The 24,549-nt window shown below is 38.6% G+C and overlaps 1 protein-coding gene across 1 annotated transcript in view; it reads left to right on the top strand.

The window, feature by feature from the left end:
* The window catches only part of LOC126267235 (nibrin-like), a 172,364-nt gene that overhangs the window by 132,178 nt on the left and 15,637 nt on the right, over positions 1-24,549 (top strand). Inside the window, exon 8 of the mRNA XM_049972217.1 lies at positions 6,999-7,449. Within this exon, the coding sequence (XP_049828174.1) occupies positions 6,999-7,449 (451 nt within the window). The remainder of the gene's footprint in view (positions 1-6,998; positions 7,450-24,549) is intronic.

Raw genomic sequence — 24,549 nt, 5'->3', positions numbered from 1 at the left:
AGCAGATGCCCCAACAGATCCAGAATTGGTTACTTTTTTCCTACAAATATACCATTAAATGCCAGCCCACAGCACAAAAAGCAAATGCAGACACTCTGTCTTGTCTACCCTCAGGACCCAACCCAGCATTTGACTAACAGGAAATCTCCAGTTTCCACATCATTGTGAAATGGCAGCACGCTTAGGACAGGTTTTCTATTGCAGCTACTTACATTGCTGCAGACACATGCCCCGACCCTATCTCACAGTACATCATGCACTGGGTGCTCCATAGGTGGCCCACTTATTTTTAAAAGTCCACTGATCCTCAGCTCTGTGGCTGGGCTTGCCTCTTCCACTGTTTGTCACACATCTCCAGTGTTCTCTTACTTAATGCAGAGGCAAATAATCACCATATTGTCATATTGGCAATCCTACACTTTCATGTTTTGCATCTCCTCTATTGTCAGCCTTTGGGTATGTCATGGATGAAAGCATTTACATGACAAATTGCCTACTCACCCTGACTGAAAAAAGTTATAGACGTCACAGTGTGCAATTTTTTCTGTTTGTCCGTGACACCAGGCTACTCCACCCCAATCTTCTGGTGCCTGGCCCCCCACCCTCCCCTACCGTGCCTGGGACCATATTCATCTGGAATTAGCTGGCCTCTCTCTCGGCTCTTTGTGGCTCATTCTCGTGGACACTTATTCTACCTAATCCTATATAGTTAGCATGATGGCCACCAAAACTTATGTCACTCTCGATGCATTCATCCAGATTCTAGCCATCAAAGGGCTTCCCCACACCATCATGTTGGACAATGGGCCCTAATTTATGTTGAGAGCTTTTGAACAGTTCTGCACCTCCAATGGCATCAAACACCTGTTTCTTCCACTGTTTCACCTACCCTCCAATGACAATGCGAAGCATAATATGTGCACGTTTAAACAACAGATGTTTAAAGCAGTTGGTTGTTCCACCACCACAGCTGAGCTCGCATTTTTTCTGAGCATCTACAGGACCACCCCTGTCCATGATCATAGCCCAGAGGAGCTCATCCATGGGCGGCAGCCATATATTCTCTTTCACGTTCTGGCCCCACAGAACTGCAGACCTGGCACACCAAGTGATTTCTGTTGTGTTCAGCTGTGTGGGCACACTCATATTGGACAAAACTTTTTGGCTGCCAGCCAAAGTGGTTGCCACTCAAAGACGGCGGCTTATGACAGTTGACGCTCCAAGGGATTTGATGTCTCAGCATACCAACCAGCTCTGACTGCACCTACCAACTGCACCACCACCACCGGCTCAGTCAGACCTGGACTGCCCACCATTGCCACTCCCACAACCACAGGAGTACAACTTGCATTCCAGTGTACTAGCGTCAGTTCTCATGGTCACAGACTTGAAAGTGTAAGTCTCAGTGAGACCTCCGCCCTCTCAGCAATCGTTACCCACACCATCATTTCCCATGCCACCACACCCCGGCACATTGCCACATGCCCCACTTCTTCCTCCCAGATGGCAGGCTTTTGCACTGGGACTCTGCCTGCACCACCAGTTCGCCACCCCAAGAATTGTGTGGGGGACTTCTGGCCCTAGATGCCCATTTGAGGGGGGAGGGATTTGATACCCAAAATTGGCAAGTTTGAAGGCCCACTGGAAGATACAGACTTGATGACAATTGCTGGATGGTGCAGCTACATCTGTAGGCACTGGTGTTACCACTGCAAGCACAACCATGAGGATACACCTGCCTTGGCAGCATATCAGTGCTACACAACTGCCCTTAAAGTCAGCAGCACAACAGTTCTGCCAGTTGGTCATGATTTCTCTTCACTATTGTATTGATCTCACTATGCCTTAGGAGTTCAGAGAGAGAGAGAGAGAGAGAGAGAGAGAGAGAGAGAGAGAGAGAGAGAGATATGATACCTTGTGCAAACTATTTGTGAATGTGATTAAATAAAAAAATGAACTATCTGACCTCTGAGAAAAGGACCCAGTGCATGTCCTAAAAAGAAATGTAAGTTCAATTGAGGTTGCAGCTGTTTCCCATTAGAAATCAAGTACTCATGCTGTGAATCAGTGGACAGGGCCACAGTAAGCCAGATATTTGAGTATTACACTGACCAGCCAAAACATTATGACCACTGTCCACCGCGACGTTGAATGCCGTCTGGTGGCATTGCAGGCATGTGATGCAGTAACAAAAGTATGTAAGCAGAGCAGACATGGATGGCAGATCAATCTAGTGAAGATATTGGCTGCAAATGGTGAAATCCATTGAGATAAGTGACTTTTACAAAGGACAGAGTCTGTGAACAAGTATCTCGAAAACAGCAAAGCTGTTGCTACTGTTATGAGCATCTACGGAAAGGGGTGTAAGAACAATGGAACTACTAGTAGCCACTAAATGGCTGGACATCCATGACTCTTCACAGTATGTGGGGTTAGGAGGTGGTGGATAGATGGTGGTCTGTGGCATCTCTGCCTAAAGAGCACAATGCTGGTGCACACACAAGTGTTTTGGAGCTCACCATTCATCATACATTGTCAAACATGGAGCTCTGCAGCAGACCATCCGTACCTGTTTACCTGTTGACCAATGACATCATCACTTATGATTGCAGTGGGAATGGGACCATTGGGATTCAGCCGTTGATCAGATTAATCATTTTGCTGTGCTAGTTGGATCTCCACAAATGGCATCCTTGAGGTGAATAGCAGCTCAAAATGTGGGGAAAGGCTGGTGAGTAGAGCAGTATTATGCTATGGGAGACATTCTCCTGCGCTTGCATGAGAAATGTGGATGTAATTGAAGACATACTGACAGCTGCAAATCATCTGCATCCCTTCATGCTTGATGTCATCCCCAACGGCAATGTCATCTTTCAGCAGTATAATTTGCCATGTCTCAGAGCCAGAACCGTGCTACAGTGGTTTGAAGAGCATTATAGCAAACTCATGTCCAGATCTCCGTGACCAAATTAGCCTGATGTAAATCCTACAGAGCCCATCTGGGTCACTATTGGGTGCCATCACTGCGTACACAAATCAGCAGCGTGTTATTTCTGTGAACCACATGACCTGTGTGTAGACATCTAATGCCACATACCTCCATAAACCTACCAACAAACTGTTGGATCCCTGGTATGCAGAATCAGGGAAGTATTTCATTCCAAAGACGGACAAACAAGCTATTAAGCATGTGGTCAAAATGTTTTGTGTATGACAGTGATGAAATCAAGTCAAACTAAACTTCCATTTAAACAAAGCATTATTTAAAATGTCTGCCTTTATAGCTGAGTGGTCAGTTCGCCTGACTGCTGAGTAAAAGACCTCAGTTCAATTCCCAACACTGACAAGAATTTTTACTTTGGTTTGTTGTTGTTGTTGTTGTTGTGGTCTTCAGTCCAGAGAATGGTTTGATGCAGCTCTCTGTACTTCTTCATCTCCCAGTACCTACTGCAAACTACATCCTTCTGAATCTGTTTAGCGTATTCATCTCTTGGTCTCTCTCTATGATTTTTACCCTCCATGCTACCGTCCAATACTAAATTGGTGATCCTTGATGCCTCACAATATGTCCTACCAACCGATCCCTTCTTCTAGTCAAGTTGTGCCACAAATTTCTCTTCTCCCCAATTCTGTTCAATACCTCCTCATTAGTTATGTGATCTACCCATCTAATCTTTAGCATTCTTCTGTAACACCACATTTCGACAGCTTATATTCTCTTGTTGTCCAAACTATTTATTGTCCACGTTTCACTTCCATGCATGGCTACACTCCATACAAATACTTTCAGAAACGACTTCCTGACACTTAAATCTATACTCAATATTAACAAATTTCTCTTCTTCAGAAACGCTTTCCTTGCCATTGCCAGTCTACATTTTATATCCTCTCTACTTCGACCATCATCAGTTATTTTGATCCCCAAATAGCAAAACTCATTTACTACTTTAAGCATCTCATTTCCTAATCTAATTCCCTCACCATCACCCCAGTTTAATTTGACTACATTCCATTATCCTCGTTTTGCTTTTGTTGATGTTCATCTTATATCGTCCTTTCAAGACACAGTCCATTCCGTTCAGCTGTTGTTCCAGGTCTTTTGCTGTCTCTGACAGGATTACAATGCCATCGGCAAACCTCAAAGTTTTATTGATTCTCCGTGGATTTCAATTCCTACTCCGAATTTTTCTTTTGTTTCCTTTACTGCTTGCTCAGTATACAGATTGAATGACATCAGGGATAGGCTACAACCCTGTGGCACTCCCTTCCCAACTACTACTTCCCTTACATGCTCCTCAACTCTTTTAACTGCCATCTGGTTTCTGTACAAATTGTAAATAGTCTTTCGCTCTCTGTATTTTACCCCTGTCACCTTCAGAATTTGAAAGAGAGTATTCCAGTCAACATTGTCAAAAGCTTTCTCTAAGTCTACAAATGCTAGAAAAATAGGTTTTCCTTCCCGTAATCAATTTTCTAAGATAAGTCTTCCCCAAAGTCAGCTTCTACCAGTTTTCCCATTCGTCTGTAAAGACTTCGTGTTAGTATTTTGCAGTCGTGGTTTATGAAACTGATAGTTCGGTAATTTTCACATCTGTCAACACCTGCTTTCTTTGGGATTGGAATTATTATATTCTTCTTGAAGTCTGAGGGTATTTCACCTGTCTCATAAATCTTGCTCACCAGATGGTAGAGTTTTGTCTGGGCTGGCTCTCCCAAGGCCATCAGTAGTTCTAATGGAATGTTATCTACTCCCGGGACCTTGCTTCGACCTAGGTCTTTCAGTGCTCTGTCAAACTCTTCACTCAGTATCATATCTCCCATTTCATCTTCATCTACATCCTCTTCCATTTCCATAGTATTGTCCTCAAGTACATCGCCCTTGTATAGACCCTCTGTATACTCCTTCCACCTTTGTGCTTTCCCTTCTTTGCTTAGAACTGGGTTTCCATCTGAGCTCTTGATATTCATACAAGTGGTTCTCTTTTCTCCAAAGGTCTCTTTAATTTTCCTGTAGGCAGTATCTATGTTACCCCTAGTAAGATAAGCCTCTACATCCTTACATTTGTCCTCTAGCCATCCCTGCTTAGCCATTTTGCACTTCCTGTCGACCTCAGTTTTGAGAAGTTTGTATTCCTTTTTGGCTGCTACATTTACTGCATTTTTATATTTTCTCCTTCCATCAATTTAATTCAATATCTTGTGTTACCCATAGATTTTTACTAGCCCTTGTCTTTTTATCTACTTGATCTTCTGCTGCCTTCACTATTTCATCTTTCAAAGCCACCCATTCTTCTTCTACTGTATTTCTTCCCCCCATTCTTGTCAATTGTTCCCTAATGCTCTCCCTGAAACTCTCTACCACCTCTGGTTCTGTCAGTTTATCCAGGTCCCATCTCCTTAAATTCCTGTCTTTTTGCAGTTTCTTCAGTTTTAATCTACAGTTCATAACCAATAGATTGTGGTCAGAGTCCACATCTGCCCCTAGAAATGTCTTACAATTTAAAACCTGGTTCCTAAATCTCTGTTTTACCATTGAATAATCTATCTGAAAACTTCCAGTATCTCCAGGCTCCTTCCATGTATACAACTTTCTTTCATGATTCTTGAACCAAGTGTTAGCTATGATAAAGTTATGCTCTGTGCAAAATTCAACCAGGGAGCTTCCTCTTTCATTTCTTACCCCCATTCCATATTCACCTACTACATTTCTTTCTCTTCCTTTTCCTACTATCGAATTCCAGTCACCCATCACTATTAAATTTTCATCTCCCTTCACTATCTGAATAATTTATTTTATCTCATCATACATTTCATCAATCTCTTCATCATCTGCAAAGCTAGTTGGCATACAAGCTTGTACTAATGTCGTAGACGTGGGCTTCTATCTATCTTGGCCACAATAATGTGTACACTATGCTGTTTGTCGTAGCATACCCAAATTCTTATTTTTTTTTTTTATTCATTATTAAACCTAATCCTGCATTACCTCTATTTGATTTTGTATTTATAACCCTGTAGTCACCTGACCAGAACTCTTGTTCCTCCTGCCACTGAACTTCACTAATTCCCACTATATCTAACTTTAACCTATGCATTTCCCTTTTTAAATTTTCTAACCTGCTTGCCCGATGAAGGGATCTGACATTCTCCACTCCGATCCGTAGAATGCCAGTTTCCTTTCTCCTGATAACAATGTCCTCCTGAGTAGTCCCCACCTGGCGATCCGAATGGGGGACTATTTTACCTTCTGAACATTTTACCCAAGAGGACGCCATCATCATTTAACCATTCAGTAAAGTTGCATTCCCTTGGGAAAAATTACAGCTGTAGTTTCCCCTTGCTTTCAGCTGTTCACAGTATCAGCACAGCAAGGCCATTTTGGTTAGTGTTACGAGGTCAGATCAGTCAATCATCCAGACTAGTGCCCCTGCAACTACTAAAAAGGCTGCTGACCCTCTTCAGGAACCACACTTTTGTCTGGCCTCTCAACAGATACCCTTTCGTTTTGGTTGCACCTACAGTATGGCTATCTGTATAGCTGAGGCACGCAAGCCTCCCCACCAACGCAAGGTCCATGGTTCATAGGGGGTGGGGGGTTACTTTGGTTTAATAAATGGAATTGGTTGCACGCAGACTCATGAGGACAAACAAGGAGATACTTGAATTAGTAGTGGCTCTAGTTAGAAATGCTGACATTAATGGCCAAGAAAACAGGTCTGCCAATCACATACCCATTGCATAGTGGTGACCAAATTACACTTTAGGCAAACATTGAACTAATAATTGGTTGGGAACACGTGACACCCTTGACACAACATGAAATTTAATTTTTATTATTTGAAATATACTAGTGCTACAATATACCATACATTTAGACCATATTGAAACCAATAGGCAATATTGAGCATTGGAAATTAATTATACCAATTTTGTTTACACTTGTGTATCAAGGTTTAAATATATAGTAATAAATTAACATTTTTTTTTTCTTTCATAAGGCGATCTGATGAAGAACTTGCTCCATCTAAAGCAAAAAGACAACATATAAGCAACCATGAAGGACATGATGCTGAAGACCTGTTTGCATTCGCTTGTGATAAAGAGGATAAGAGAAAAGAGGAAGATTTATTTGCATTTGCCTCTGATAAGGAGGAAAAGAGGAAAGAGAGTGATTTATTTGCATTTGCTTGTGATAAAGAGGAAAAAAGAAATGAGGAAGATTTATTTGCATTTTCTGAAGATCTCGCAAGAGGATTAGAAGCCAATGAGCCAACAGTGAAAACGAAGACAGGAAAAAGAAAAATGCCAGATAACCATTCTCCTTACAATACACCTAAAAAGAAAAGTCATTTAGATTCAGTAATGGAACCAGGGCCCTCCAAGGAATGTCATGATGAAAAAAAATTGGATACACAAGAGGAGTTCCTATCAATATGCCCAAAAGTTGAGGTAAGCTAACTAATCTGAAATACAAAACTGGTTTTTTTTCCCAATGCTTGCTTAGAATTATAGGTGCAGCTCTTTCTTCTTTGATACTGTCATATTCTGTCATATTATAAAATGTCTCAATTAGCTTAGAGCAGCTTGAGATTTTTGGGAGAGCTAGTATCCTACCTGATATTTAAGACATAAGAGAGAGGCAAACTGCCTTCTTAATAACCCCACCATTATTAACACACCTGTCCCAACTATGAACTGGTCTTTTTAATACCTAATGTAAAGAAGTCATTGTTTTGTTGTTTGGACCACTTTTCCATAAATTCTTTGACCTCCTTATTGTTTCTGAACATTTTTCCATTAATGTATCCCTGAATGAAACTAAATTTCATCAGAAGTTAAAACTTTGTTTGGAAAATGCACACCTCTCTTTCATAGTGTTCTTGCAAGTCTGTATGCATTTTAAGTCTTGTTTCCTTGTGGTGTTGCATTAACCCTCTCAGGACCTACATTGCACTTCTTTTGCTCTACTTGAGTTTGTTACTGCTAATGTTATGATCTGTGCTAATGCTTACTGCAACTGTTTTTGGTATATGTTTAACTGTAACACATCAGTCTTCACAGATAATATTGCCACTGCGAAGGAGTTGCCACTCCAAATGGCTGGGCAGGATGTTGCTTGTCAGTCACTGAGATGTTACCATTTTTGAACTGTTGTAATCATTTACAAAAATTTCCCTGCTTCATATTACTTTCACCATTCTTTGAAACCAATTGGTAAAAGATTTTAGCCACGTTTTCCACCTTTAGGAAGCAAAAAGTGGATCACTAAAGGTTGTTCATCTAATGTAGAAACTTGAAATTGACATGCCATTGTTAAATGCTATATTGAGTTTATAAATTAACAGTTTTTATCCATCAGCTTTGCTGAGCTCATCCCAGTGATGCCAATGTAAAGCCTTGAAAGTATAAAACTCCTCATAAAAATGGTTTCATTTCTATATCAATTTGTCATTCTAGTCATTTAATGTGCCACGACGGGTGTGAACCATCAGTTTAATAAGTCATAGTCACAAAACACTGACACAAATTACAGAAAAATGGAAAAATCTGGTAGAAGCTTTTACCAGCATTGTTTGTCCAGAACTTAGTGTTCTGGGGAAAACTAGGAACACCTGAGGCAATACTAACCCTATGACTAGTTGTAGAAGATAAACTGAAGAAAGGAAAAATTATGTTTATAGCATTTGCATATTTATAGAAAGCTTTTGGCAGTGTTGGGTGGAATATACTGTATGAAATTTTGAACATAGCCAAGGATAAAAGACAGTGATTAAACTGTATCTACGACTTGTATGGAAACCAAATGGCAGTTGTAACAATTAAAGAGTGAGAAATAGAATCTGTTTTTGAGAAGGTAGTGATACAGGATTGTAGACTATCGCTGCTGTTATTCCAGTTGTACATTGAGCTGAAAAGAAGGATAAATTTGGCAAGAGAATTCAAGTTGAGGGAGAAGAAGTGAAAACCTATTCTTCCATTTTATTGTGGTTCACATTGATAAGGCTCCCACGACTGCCATTTCATTGTGGAATTGACATGTACAGGAGAGTCTTGCTCAACACCGTTTTGGATTTGAGTGACCCCATGCAACTACTGCCCAAAAGGGAACAAATATTGCTTACTCGGGCTTGCAGGATAACACTCACATCACATACCTTAAGTCAGAAATTAGCATGTTTTTGTCAAAACAGTGGACCGTGTGATGACATCTGGAGTATTATGGGCTGTCAGCACAGTGCCCATGTTTACAGCTTTCCTTCACGTGGTAGCAGAAAGCTTGGGCCAACTGCAGTGGGCACAGTGAAAAAAACTGAACGCAGGAGTGGCACCACATCACCTTTTCAGACAAGTCCTGGTCTCCATACAGTGTTACAGTAGACACATCCATGTTTAGAGTCTCGGTGGAGACTGGGTGCATTCATCATTGTCGTACAGTCCTGGCAAATGAGGTGATATGGCTTGCCATTGGATACAGTCACTACAACTGTTTAACTCTGGTAAAAAGTTCAAACAGCATGGAATGACACACCCGTATCTCTCAGCAAAGCACATTTTTGGTCAGTACACAACTAGGTTAGAAGCACTGTTGCTGTCAGAGGTGGCACTTGTGTGTACTGAATTTCATGCCTCCCAGATTACCTAAAAATTTAATAAAATGTTCTCCCTACTACAGTTTATAAACACAATAAGTAGGATTTCGTAATTTACTATTCTTCCTGGAGTTATAATTTATACTATGATCTTTTTTGGTGAAACATTTTGTGAAGGAATAATTCAGCATTCGGCTTTGTTGTTATCATTGGCCGTTTAGCTGTTAGAGAGGTCAACAAGCAAATGTATAGATGGCTGTAATTCACTGGCTGACATTACATAAGACTGTAATTCACTGATTGACATTACATAAGACAGCTTCTTAAGATATTTTGTAATTTGTTCAACAAGTTATTGAATTGAATTTTTAAAATTCTTTTCTTGTTGCTCCTTGTGTGCCAGCATGCGTCAACTTTGTTTTGATCTGTGTTGAGGCCCTTAGTCTTTTCCCATCCCCCATGTTCTTTGTCAAGAACCTGCTTGTCTGAGATCTTGCATGGAACCCAAGAATTTCATTGATTGTCAATGTTGTCAGTCCCAAAACAGCATGTTTGATGTTGGCTTCTCAAACAGTATTGCCATTTGTGTAAAAAGGATTACTGTGAAGTAGACTTAATGTTTGGTGTGTGAAGGATAAAGCAAGGACTATGCAGCACTTTTGCAAATATAATTCATGCATGCCATGGAGTTTTCTATTCACTGCTGTCTTGAATGTAATAATGTGACATTTGTCGTTAGTTTTTATCATTGTACTGCTGCAGTCAATAACTTGTGTTTGGTTGCAATGTTCTGACAAATAAAATTTTTCCTATTATGTTCACATTAATTTCAGCAAAGGGGCTGAATTTGAAAAACTAATCTCGGTGACACTTCCCAGATTTAGGCTCACAGAAGATTTGGGCAGCTTTTTTCTGCAGCACCACTAGCCTATTTAAATCACCTCAGTTTGTTACGTATTACATTTCTGTGAAGTCTTTATTGTAGTAATATCTTTCTAGTGGAGAGCTGCATCATACCAGTCTCAGGACTGAAGATGACAACAACAACATCTTTCTAGTATTTTCTCATTATATTGATTGCAAATATGCTCTTACTCTCATTTACTATAAAGCAATCTCTTGATTGGCTACATCAAGAGAAATATTATATATGGAATAATGATCCTGTATAACTTTCTTAGAGTTTGAGCTCAAGATTTATTTGCATTTAGAACAATCTACATTTTTTCCTAAATTACTTTGTATTTCATTTCTAAGTTTTTTTTATTGTGATTGATAAATGAAATATTTACCTGTTTCCAGCCAAGTTGACTGGCATGGATGAGCCAAATTATTAGTTATTATTAATGTCAGACCCTCCTGTATGTATAACTGCATTCAGACCACATCATGTGCTATCCCCTTAGATGTACTTTTCTTTTCCCACCCATGCTGCTGTTCTATGAAATTGGCATCACCATGCTGTTTCTAGACTTTGGCATGTGAAATGTGAAACATTTTTAGAAAGTGAGTGCTAGATCCCAAATTTTGCTTAAATTAAAATTGTATTCCCTTGTTACTATATTCTTTGCTAAATTCCTTTAATAAACATCCCCAGAAATGATCTTGATATATCTCAGTTTCTGATTGTACCATAACTCTTCTGTTGAAAGACATCCAATCTCACCTTGTGTTTTATTACTTTTAAAGACTGTGTTGCTAACACAATTAGTGTGGGCCACTTCAATGCTGTATAGTTGGCTGGCTAATGTCAATAACATCATCCCCATAAGCAAAACATGTGATTGTAAAGGCCTAACCATAAAATAGCTCACTTTTTGGATATCAGCTATATAACAAAAAACAAGGACGCTACAGATTTTAAAAATTCCCATGTGAATGCCCACCCAGCAATCATTGTCTGTTGATTACAGGCATAAAAAGCTCTTTGGAGTTTCCATTTGCTCTTATATATATCAATATTATGAAAAGGCTGGATTGCTACCCACTGTATAGTGGAGATGATGAGTTGCAGACAGGCACAACAAAAAAACTACTTGACAAGTATGCTTTCAACCAAAATACCTTCTAAATTAGACAGTATACACAGACACATTCACGCAAATGCAACTCACACACTCACATGACCACCTTCTCTGGTTGCCAAGGCCAGACTGCAAACAACAGCAAATGATATATCAAGTAATGCACAAGAAAGTACCACAGATTAAATTGTGAGTGTTACTTGAGAAAGAAAGTAATTAATATGTCACTGAGACATCATACTTAATTGACCCAAAAATAGGATAGTATGGGTGAAAGATAAAATGGTACTTCCTGAAAGTGTATGTGTTATGTATATGAAGAAAGGAATACCAGAATGAAGATGTAGCAGCTGCGAGTACGAAAAAATTCACCAAAAAGAAATTATAGTGCTACATTCTAATAGAAAAAGGTATGTGGAACAGGAGCAAACCAGTGTGTGTGGTACAAGACTGTATAAATAAGAAACTCTCAATGAAATAGCTTTTACAGACAGAAAAAAGTAAGTTTGGGATAAGTTTGCTAGCAGACTGTGGGATGACTTGTAAATAATAGGAAAAAAATTAAAAACTGCTGTGCAAAGTAATAAAGAACATGGCATTGTTACCACTGTGATAAGATTATAGAAGGCTGGTGAGGGCAGATGAAGTAAGGGAGGAAATGAAAAGCTGTTTAGTATGCCACTAAATGGTCAAAAACAGCAATGAAATTGAATGCTGAGGGGACCCAAAATATAAAAACATGGCACCTATCTTGTCAAGCTCTAAGCAGAAAAATGCAGAGGGTTGAAGGTAGGACATCATGCTTTGGCAAATTGAATGCAGATGTGTTCAAGATGAATGGAATGTAAAGTATGATCTGGCTACACAGAGTATTCTCTGTCATTTTAAATCTAAACTAGATCTCAAATTACTGGTGAAAACCTTTCCAGGTCTTTCTTCAGAAGTGCGACGTATGGGCCCCTTGTAATTTCGTATTTTCACGTACCTGGGTGATTACTGGGAAGATAAAATTAACAAAAATAAGTTAACCACAACTAGAAGAAGAGCAGCACCATATTGGGTGAGATTAAAACATTATTGACTTTGTGTTTGCTGTAATGTTCGGACATAATGAGAACATGTGGAAGAATCCTTACATCAACATACATACTCCGCTAGCCATCAAGTGGTGTGTGACGGAGGGCACTATTTGCACCAAACACAGTGGTATTTGCTATACATAGGAATGACGTAATAGTGTCCAAGGAAAAAGGTTGGTAAATGCACAGAGAAATTATACTTGCTAAAACCCCTGGTCAACTAAGTAAAGATGCTGTATAACAGATCCTACAGCTATGTCCCTTCAAGAAATGGCACTTCAGAGTATTTCAAAGGAAAGAAAAGTAGTAAGGAGGTGCCTTTCTCCCCACATGTTCATTGTAGTTATGGGCCAATTAATATAATCCACAAATGCTTCTGTATTTGCAGATGATGATGATTATACCAAGAACCAGAATAAGTAATACAGCAGATTTGGAAAATACTTCAAAAAATAAGAACTATGAGAAAGTAGATTAGGACTAGTAGAAATTGCTGTCAATGTAGATTTATATAGTAAGACAAAAAATACTAGGAAATACTCAATAGATCTCAAGGAAACATTATGTATTTTTAGATAGTTGACAACATTCCTTCTAAACAACAAAATATTGGGAGATGCAAGACAACAATAATGAATATATACAGGGATTAGACTAATCCAGTTACCCCCACCCCTGGTTCTTTAAGCAGTCAAACTCCCGCATATAAAACTGATTCAGATGCCTAATTACTTTATAAATGAGTTAATGTGTTAAACATTTGATGTTAAGCAGGTAAAACCTTTATGGTTGAATGTGCAAAGCCCTGGTTATGTTGGTTTTACTAGTTTTGGATTACGCAAAGTATGTTAGCGGCAAGAAACAACCAATACCTTCTCTGTGTGATAGCAATGGAGATCTATCGTAGACAGTGCTGCCAAAGCAGAGTTACTAAACACAGCCTTCTGAAATGGCTTCACAAAAGAAGACAAAGTAAATATTCCAGAATTCGAATCAATAACAGCTGCCGACTTGAGTAAGGTAGAAGTAAATATCCTTGGAGTAGTGAAGCAACTTAAATCACTTGCTGATACATTAGCTTCATACTTAACAATAATATACAACCATTTGCTCAATGAAAGATCCATACCCAAAGACTGGAAAGCTGTACAGGTGACACCAGTATTCAAGAAAGGTAGTAGGAGTAATCCACTAAATTACAGGTCCATATCGTTAACGTCAATATGCATCAGGATTTTGGAACATATATTGTGTTCAAACATTATGAATTACCTCAAAGAAACCAGCCTATTGACACACAGTCAACATGGGTTTAGAAAACATCCGTCCTGTGAAACACAACTAGCTCTTTATTCACATGAAGTGTTGAGTGCTATGCAAGGGATTTCAGATCGATTCCGTATTTCTGGATTTACGGAAGGCTTTTGAAACTGTACAACACAAGCGGCTCGTAGTGAAATTGCGTGCTTATGGAATTCATTTCAATTAAATGACTGGATTTGTGATTTCCTGTCAGAGAGGTCACAGTTCGTAGTAATTGATAGAAAGTCATTGAGTAAAACAGAAGTGATTTCTGGCATTCCCCAAGGTACTGTTATAGGCCCTTTGCTGTTCCTTATCTATATAAACAATTTTGGAGACAATCTGAGCAGCCGTCTTTGGTTGTTTGCAGATGACGCTGTCATTTATCGACTAATAAAGTTATCAGAAGATCCAAACAGTTTAGAAACGATATCTGAAAGGTGTGAAAAGTGGCAGTTGACCCTAAATAATGAAAAGTGTGAGGTCATCCACATGAGTGCTAAAAGGAACTCGTTAAACTTCGGTTACACGATAAATCAGTCTAATCTAAAAGTCATAAATTCAACTAAATACCAAGGCATTACAATTACGAACAACTTAAATTGGAAGGAACACATAGAAAATGTTGTGGGGAAGCTTAACCAAAGACTGTGTCTTATTGGCAGGACACTTAGAAAATGTAACAGACCTACTAAGGAGACTGCCTAACTACGCTTGTCCGTCCTCTTTTAGAATACTGCTGCACGATGTGGAATCCTTACCAGAAAGGACTGACAGAATGCATCGAAAAAGTTCAAAGAAAGGCAGCATGTTTTGTATTATCGCGAAATATGGGGAGACTGTCACAGAAATTATACAGGATTTGGGCTGGAAATCATTAAAATAAAAGCGTTTTTTATTGCAATGGAATCTTCTCATGAAATTCCAATCACAAACTTTCTCCTCCAAATGCAAAAATATTTTGTTGACAGCGACCTACATAGGCAGGAACAATCACCAAGATAAAATAAAGGAAATCAGAGCTTGTACAGAAAGAAATAGGTGTTCGTTCTTTGCGCACGCTATACGAGATTGGAATAATAGAGAATTGTGAAGGTAGATTGATAAACCCTCTGCCAGGCACTTGAACATGATTTGCAGAGTATCCAAGTAGATGTAGATGTAGATATTTCCACATAGACGAATGAACATGTACCTTCAGTGGTACATGTGGATACAGTCTGCGAAATAGGTAACAAAAAAATTTGGTAGTAAATAAATAATAAATTAAAACATCATGCTTGATGATGTTGTTTTACTCCAGAAACAACGAAAAGTTTAAAACGGTATAGTTTGTTAAAAGTCACTAAGTGCTCTCATTTTCAAATACTGGATGAATATGATCATGGTAATTTCATGCTGTAAGTTACATTGCCTGTTAAACATTTAACATAGTATTATGACAGTATTTTAAATTTGAAATATTGAAAATCAAATTTTTGTTGCCCCTGAAAGCTGTCAGATTGGCAACCTGCAACTTGAACTAGATGACTGTTTTAGCTGTTTAGTAACAGATAATAGCCACATTCTGACAAAAAATGTCCTTTTCCTGACATTCATTCCATGGATCGTGAGATTGTATTTTGTTTTCCCTTTCCTGAGCCCTCGTTACATCTGTGACAATTGTGGTGTTTTGATCTAGATTATAGAGTTATATTGGCCCTTAGAGGCCATCAATGAGGGAAAATTATCCAATGCTGTTTAGTTGCTGCATCTGCAACAATAGTCATTAATTTACCATTTGTGAGCTGAACTGCTGTATTCGATGTCATGACAGCACACATAGTGTGGGGAAAATTTTGTCTACTAAATTCAGTAGTAGAAAAAAAACTTAACTTTCTTGCATAGACTACAGGGCATTGAAGAGAACTTCTGTCTTTAGTAAGAAAAGAAGTGCCATAAAAGTGAATACTGAAATTAATATATGTCTAAAGAAGGCAGTGTCGGTTATAAATGAAGGAAAAAAAATTTAGAATGGCTATTATCAAACACCTTAGAAACAAAATGCCTGAAAGAGACTTCAGCAGTACAAAGACTGAACCATGGGTGAATAGAAATATATTATGCAGTCCATTAATTGTACATATGAAGGATGTATTTATCTATGGCTAACACCAAGGTAAACCAATTGTGAAGACTGCCTTCTTTCAACTGTGAAACATGTGGAGTTTCTCTAATAGTTTAAGAAATCATATTGTAGTTTTCAGTGGTAATTAATGAGACTTTTCAAAACACTTTGGATAATTATCTTCATTCAGTGGTACAGTAAGGTTTTGAATTTTTTGACATGATAATTACTGCATTCTCTCCATTGCAAAAGGTCTATCATTGCTTGAATGAACATGAAGATGAAATAATGAGTACTTCTTGACCTCCACAATCCCTGGGTAAAGATATTATTCAACCACCCTGCCTTACTGACAAGCATTCAGGATTTGTATGCATTGTCCCACAGAACATTTTGGGCTATTTTGGCCGTCACATGAAGCCCTACATCATTTTATGTGGTAGAAAAAAGTTAAATTTCACCAGGAATGAAATTCATCAGTACCATGAACCAGAAGCCAGGGAAAATTAGTACAAAATATGAGAAAAATAAGGAAGAAGCTGCCATTAAACTACGTTGTTGATGCAGTAGATTGCTATAAAGCCTAGTGATACGATGGTTTTATGAGTATGAAGAATGTTAGAACAGCAAAACCACAAATTTAGGTAGTAGTGAAAGGGAAAAAAAATACTGAGGAGGAGCTGTAGATAATCTTAGCTAGAAAATGTGAAGACGGAAGTGGAGAGAAGAACTATGAGACGGGAAGAGCTGATGAATTCTTGTGCATTATATGTGGGAAACAGCAGTTGGATATGATGATGAAGATGATTCCTTACGTATACTTGAATTCCTTGCATCAGTTAAACAACAGTTGCATTTAGTTTTGCTGCACATCTCAGCAGCCTGATGTCACATGAGATTTCAAAGTGATTTAAGATCATCACAGCCATTACAGTTTCATTGGTATTTGACAGAATATTGTCAATCTCACCTCTAATTCTATTGTGTACTTACAATTTTCTCTCCTTTTCTTTCCCTAGAAATATTTAAGATGTGTACATTGTCCTCATGAGTTTGAGTAGTACACATCTGATGTCAAATCTGAAATTTCCTGTATAAGAAACATTTTTCAGCTTCATTCTTATTCTAAACTCACCCATTATTGTATTGCAGTAAGACTTAAGGTTCACAAACTTCTTTCTCCAATCTTAGAATTAACTTTTTATTGATGACATCATTCCCCTCTGCAGCTGTGTTCCATATGAATCATAGGTATCTGCTGCTAACCACATGCTATCTCAAACAAGTTATCAGCACTGGGAACTAATTATCATTTGAAATAATTTTATATGGATCATTAATGCTCTTCTCTACTACTTCAACTCCCTAGAAAGATCATAAACATGCCCTCCTCCATTGTGATTGTATGACCAATTACTGAACAGTTGCGTACTTGCAGGGTGGGTTTATATCATGCAGGGACCATAACACTTGTGAAATGCAGGGACCCTGTTCAACAATATGTATTCATATTTCTTAAATGTATTATTTGATTTTCGTATAACATCTGAAGGTAATACTTACATGCTTGTCTGAAAGAACAGACACTGTTGATCCACAGCTGTATTAAATAATTTTAAATTAATACCATGAATGTGAATTCCTTAAAACTGGTTGCATTACGTTTTCACTTTTTTATGTTAGATTGTGGATCTATGCCTGATACAGCTGATATTAAGAAATCCACATTCATGGAATTAATTTTTAATATGAATGTTACATATAATAATTTATTTCACCAATTTGAACACTAACAGGTGCTACACACTTCAATGTTTAAACTATTATCTGACAAACTTGAGAAACATTAATGAGACACAGAAACTACCAGTCACAAATGAGTTTTATTAATTCCATTCATGTAGAAAGGAAAAACCAATGTCTAGACAAGTAAATATTTAAGTACAGGCTGTATCACAACTAACAGCAACACTTGACATGTGTGAAAATATACAAGAATAGAAGCAAAAGCATTCAAGTAAGCATGATCCCACAAATGAGCAACTTGCAAGATAACTGCAAGTATGTGGTTACAAGCTACCATTGACTATAGTGTGAAATATTATTCTAGATAGTGCAAATGTATTTCAAATGCAATCTTTTTGTTAAGCCATCATCTGATTGGGCTCAGACTCCACCCATGGCATACCTTAGCAAGAAATGCAATACATTTTGAGCACATTACATTTTACAAACATGTTACAATTTACTGTGCACTTGCACCTGTTGAAGAAGGTGTCCCATGTGTCACCTTCACATTTGCATGCAATAATGCATACATCTCTCCAGTCAGATACCAATCTTCAAGTGCTCCAAATCACCTTGTAAATCTTCACAAGACTGTACAATTTGCTGCTCCATTTCTTTGACTGTATCATATGGAATGCTGTACACTTCACTTTTGAGATGACCCTGGATAGAAAATTCTGAACGATTCAGGTCAGGTGATCACAGGGCCGAGGTACAGATCCTGTTCGATCTATTCATTGTGGTCTATATTGGTGCATTGGGTGTCATCTTTCTTCAGTTGCAAAATGTGCCAGTACCCTATTATTTATGCACTACATTCCTCAATCAGTGCCCTTGGGTGCAATTCAAGTGCAGTTACTTGAGGCCTTTTCGAAAAGTTTAGAATTCAAATACTTTTGTGAAAACTAAAACAATATTTCATATGAAAAATTCAACCAAGAAAATTGAAAAACTTTGTGGGAGAGACGTGCTGGCCATTATTTATCTTCAGGAAACAAAATATTAAAAAATATTAATCACTGCCAGTAAACACACTTAAAAGTATGCACACACTTTCCTAGATTTGGAACGCCTATGTCCTTCCTCAAGAAACACAGAGGGATAGGATGGGAAGCTAAAAACGAAGAACAGGTCACTGAGATGAGAGGAAGGCACCTGTTTTCAGGGTAAGAGGAGAACAAGTGAGTGTGCTTACACATTATCTAATCAAAAATATCCTGACACATAATACCGGACATTAATATGGAGTGTGCACACTTCGCCTTTATGATGGCGATGGCTTGAATTCTGTGGAGGGCACTTCCAGTGAGGTATCTGAATGTCTGTGGAGGAATGGCAGACCATTATTCCACAAGAGCTAAAACCAGAGGAGGTGGACAGTGTGGTCTGGAGTGAAGTTGAAGTTCTAACCCATCAGAAAGGTGGTCCACTGGTTTTAGGTTCGGACTCTGGGCAGGCCAGTCCATTTCAGAAATGTTATTATCCAACAACCATTGGCCCACAGATGCTGCTTTATGAGAGGGTGCATTGTCACACTGATATAATCACCATTTTGAACAGTTCTTCTACTGTACACAGCCCACAGTGCTGTAAAGTGTGTTCAGATCCTCCTGCATTTAGCATTTTCTTAAGCTCAATAATAGGACTACAGTAGTAGGACTATTCATGAAACACACCTCCGTACCATAACACCACATCCTCCATACTTCATTGTTGGCACTACACATCATGGCAAGTGATGTTCTCCAGTCATTCACCAAACCCAAACCCTTCCGCCAGATTGCTGCAGGGTATAGTATGAGTTATCTTTCCAAATCATCCATTTCAATTCATGTGCTGTCCTGTGGAATTGCTCTTGGACTACAGAAATGTATTGCTTACAAGGAAATGCTCAACCATTCTACATCATTCTCTTGAACTCCTTGTGATGCAGTCATTGCTCTAGCTGAACTGCTGGTGGCACTTGTGAACTTGCAAGTGAATCCTTCTGCTGATTTCATGCAGGTTTTTGCAACCATTCTCTGCAGTGTTCAATGGTCCCTCTCCGTCAGTACAAGAGCTCTGACTGGTCTTGATTTATCTGTATTGATGAATTTGTTACTCGGGTGACGTTCAGCGAAGAGTCCACATTAAAAGTCACTGAGCTCTCCTGACCAATCCAATCCATTTTACAAGTAATCTACATGCCTGGTAACTTCCAATTACTTCAAAATCTGTGCACGCCATGAACAAGCCACCTTACAGTGTGTGGCAGAGCATACATTTCCTAATATTATATTTTGCCCCTTTCCTGCTCCATTTGTTAATGGTGCATGAGAACTGCATTGGGAAGCCTCACATGAGCTTTGATTGTTCCCATCATGATCCTTTCATGTGATGTGTATGTGAATGGACGCATGATGACATGCATTAGTTTTCGTGGGCTCATCTCTAACTCCTGTACTATTCCTCCCTGATAAGGGTCCCATACTGATAACCAATACTGATGAATTGATTGAATGAGTTTTTTGGAAGCTATTTCCTTTGCGCACGAGTTGTGGTCACGATGTACAGGATGAACCAAAACCTCATTTACAGACCTTCAAAAGATTCTCAGGGCACTCTCTGAACATCCCTGCACATACGACTGTGGTTTTTTGTGGCTCAGCACAGAATTGTTGTGTTTTGTTTGGTTTCTCACCCCAGTTACCTTTGTACCAGTATTGTGCTGAAACAACAACACAGCAGTCCAAATGTCAGTGGTATAAGATGTGTGTCTTGTTTGGAAACAAACTCTTTCCATTGGTAGCCCTGCGCCTGCTATATGGACGTTTGAGTCACAGCTCCCGTACAAGATAAGTAATTTAAGTAGTAATAAACTGTTTCTGACACTTTAAACTAATTTATTATCTTAATTATAGTGCTCTTCAAGCGTACCATTAAAAGTTTTTATCTTACTCACGTATTTTCACAGTAATCACGTAAAGTTCGTTTTGTTTGCATATCGCGATCAGGCCGAACTTTTGAGCTTTCAGATTAAATTTCATACTGCAATTTTAAGTGCATTTACTGATAGTTTAGTGTGCTAAATATGTTTTCTGCCCCTTTATATCTGTAGAGTATTGTCATCTCTTAAGTAATTTCCAGTAATAAACTTCTGAACCATTGTTTACATTGTCACGAGTAGGCCTAATTTTTCGTACACGTATTTTCATTGTTTTCCGGTAACTTAATTGTCTTTCTGTCACTAAAATCGATTTGTACCATGAGTGTAAAGTGCCTGACGTGCCATAGAATCGTTAGCTCCGGGGTCTGGTGTGATGAATGTAGTAACTTTTCTCATTGGGGCGATTGTAGTGGCGTGGGAATTGGGAAAGTGAGTGAGACTCATCAGTGGTTCTGTAGGCTATGCAGTAGAGACAGAAAGATTGTGGCACAGGAGGGGAAAATTGCTGCCCTTCAGGCTGAGTTAGATGAGGCTAGGCGAGAACTGGGCAGGTTAAGGGGGGAGAAGGGTAAACAGGGCTGGTAAGGGGCAACAGGCATAAGGAACAGGCCAAGAAATTCTTCTGACAGCTTTGTTATTAATGTACAAAATAGGTTTGACCTGTTGCCTCAGTCAGAAACTGATGAGCCTCTCACAGAAGTAGATGTAGACAGGGCTCAACAAGCTTTCAGCAGCAAATTGAATAAGAAGGTAGGGAAGTCTGCAAAGAGAAAGAAAGTCTTGTTGCTAGGTAGTTCACATGCTAGGGGTGTGGGCCAACTCCTGCAGGATGAATTAGGGTCAGAATACCGGGTCACAAGTTTTTTCAAACCTAGTGCTGGGCTGGGGCAGGTTACAGAGGATTTAGGTTCACTATGTAGAGGCTTTACTAAGGAAGATACTGTGGTTATTGTGGGTAGGCCGGGCAACAGTATTGACAGAGATCCGGGGTACAGCATAGAGTGTGACCTGGCAAAGATTGCATCAGCATCGAGTCATACCAGTGTTGGGTTTGTGTCGGTTCTGGAGCGCCACGACCATCCTCATTTGAGCTCTTCTGTCAGGAGAGTTAATTTGGAGTTGGAACGGCTACTTGGATCTGGTGCAGGGTCACACATTGGTGTAGTTCCTGTTGATTCACTCTGTAGGTGGGACTATACTAGAAATGGCCTACACCTCAACAAGAAAGGGAAGGGTAAACTGGCTGGGCTGATAGCAGGAAATTTAAAGGGGGGAGGAACTACATCTCATGGTGGAAACTCTTTTTTAGTGTACGATCAGTGTCCAGTGGGAAACTCAGCCAGGCAAGTACTAAAGATGTTAAAAAAAGTTCAAGATGCTCACAAAAGTAAAGTGAAAAATAATGTTAGTATATTTCATCAAAATATTGGGGGATTGAAGAATAAAATTGATGAGCTTTTGCTTTGTTTAGATGATATAGAAACTGAGAATGCAATAGATGTACTATGCCTGTCTGAGCATCACATTGTCACTGATATGCAAAAGGTTAGCATCAATGGGTACAAATTAGCTGCACATGTAAGTAGAGATAGTATGATGAGAGAAGGAGTTGCCATATATGTCAAAAGCTTCCACAGTGTAAAAAATTTAGAAACTAAAAATTTTTGTGTAGAGCAACATATGGAAGCATGTGCCACTGAACTAAAACTAAATGATGGCACTTTCATAGTTGTAACAGTGTATAGGTCCCCCTCAGGGAATTTCCAGCTATTTCTAGAAAACTTGGATGCTTTGTTGTGCTATCTGTCAGACAGGGGAAGCAAATTATCATTTGTGGGGATTTCAATGTTGATTGCCTGAAAGGGTGTAATAGGAAGAATGACCTTGTAGTATTACTCAGTTCTTTCAGTTTGAGCTCCGTCATTGATTTTCCTACTCGGATAACAAAGAACAGTAGGACATTGATAGATAACTTTTTTATAGACCAAGATAAGTTTAAGGACATAAATGCTTATCCTGTCGAGAATGGTCTTTCGGATCATGGTACACAGCTAGTTACAGTACATGACATAGCTCCATGCAGTATATCAAATCAGAATTTCAAAGCAGTGCGTTCAGTTAACAATTTAAATATTGCAAACTTTAGGGAAAGCCTAAAGCAGCTAGACTGGGATGAAGTGTATATGGAACCCGATGCAAACTTGAAATATAACTTATTTCACGATACATTTTTAAGGGTATTTGAAAATTGTTTTCCCAAGAAAATAGTTAAACATAATTAAAAAAAAAAAAAAACCTTGGCTAACTAAACGAATAAGAATATCTTGCAACCGTAAAAGAGAACTGTATCTAACAGCAAGAGGGAGTATTGACCCCGAAATTGTTCAATATTATAAAAACTATTGTGCGGTACTAAGAAAAGTTATTAAAAAGTCCAGAAGCATGTGTATCATGTCTGAGATCAGTAACTCTGATAATAAACTTAAAGCAATTTGGAATATTATTGAAAGGGAAACAGGGCAACCAAGAGCACAGGAAGACTTTAGTGCCATAAGACTGAATGACAAGTGTACTAACAAACAATCAGAAATTGAAAATATTTTCAATAATCATTTTTTAAATGTTGTGGAGAAAATAGGATCTAGATCTTCACTAGAAGAGGCAAGGCTTCTAATAGAAGAGGCCATACCTGTGCAGTTTGAAACAACTGTATTTCCACCAACCTCTCCCTCTGAAATCAGTAGAATAATAAACTCACTGAAAAGTAAAAGCTCTTACAGAATTGATGGCATTTCCACCAAGATATTTAAAGCTTGTTCCCCACAGATAAGTAGTATTCTCAGCCACGTATGTAATAGCTCTTTGGAGCAGGGTGTTTTCCCTGATAGACTGAAATATGCCATTGTAAAACCATTGCATAAAAAGGGGGATACGTCGGATGTCAACAACTATTGCCCAATCTCTCTTCTGACAGCTCTATCAAAAAATTTTGAAAAAGTAATGTATTCAAGAGTAGCCTCCCATATTTGTAAAAATAAAGTACTAACAAAATGTCAGTTTGGTTTTCAGAAAGGCTTTTCAACAGAAAATGCTATATACGCTTTCACTGATCAAATATTAAACGCTCTGAATAACCGGACATCACCCATTGGTATTTTTTGTGATCTCTCTAAGGCCTTTGATTGTGTAAATCATGAAATTCTTTTAGATAAGCTAAATCATTATGGTTTGAGGAGGGAAGTGCACAAATGGTTTAATTCATACTTAACTGGAAGAATGCAGAAAGTTGAAATAAGTGGTTCGGGTAATGTTAAAACAACAGCTGATTCCTCAAACTATCAAGTACAGGGTCCCACAGGGTTCGGTCTTAGGTCCTTTACTGTTCTTGATGTACATTAATGACTTACCATTCCACATTGATGAAGATGCAAAGTTAGTTCTTTTTGCTGATGATACAAGTATAGTAATAACATCCAAAAACCAAGAACTAAGTTATGTAATTGTAAATGATGTTTTTCACAAAATTATTAAGTGGTTCTCAGCAAACGGACTCTCTTTAAAATTTTGATAAAACACAGTATATACGGTTCCTTACAGTAAATGGCACAACTCCAGTAATAAATATAGACTTTGAACAGAAGTCTGTAGCTAAGGTAGAATTTTCAAAATTTTTAGGTGTGTCCATTGATGAGAGGTTAAACTGGAAGCAACACATTGATGGTCTGCTGAAACG

The sequence above is a fragment of the Schistocerca gregaria genome, chromosome 4 (genome assembly GCF_023897955.1).
Source record: "Schistocerca gregaria isolate iqSchGreg1 chromosome 4, iqSchGreg1.2, whole genome shotgun sequence".
Classification (NCBI taxonomy): Eukaryota; Metazoa; Arthropoda; class Insecta; order Orthoptera; family Acrididae; genus Schistocerca; species Schistocerca gregaria.
Note: the sequence above shows the minus strand (reverse complement) of the source record. Positions and strands in the feature narration are given on the sequence as shown.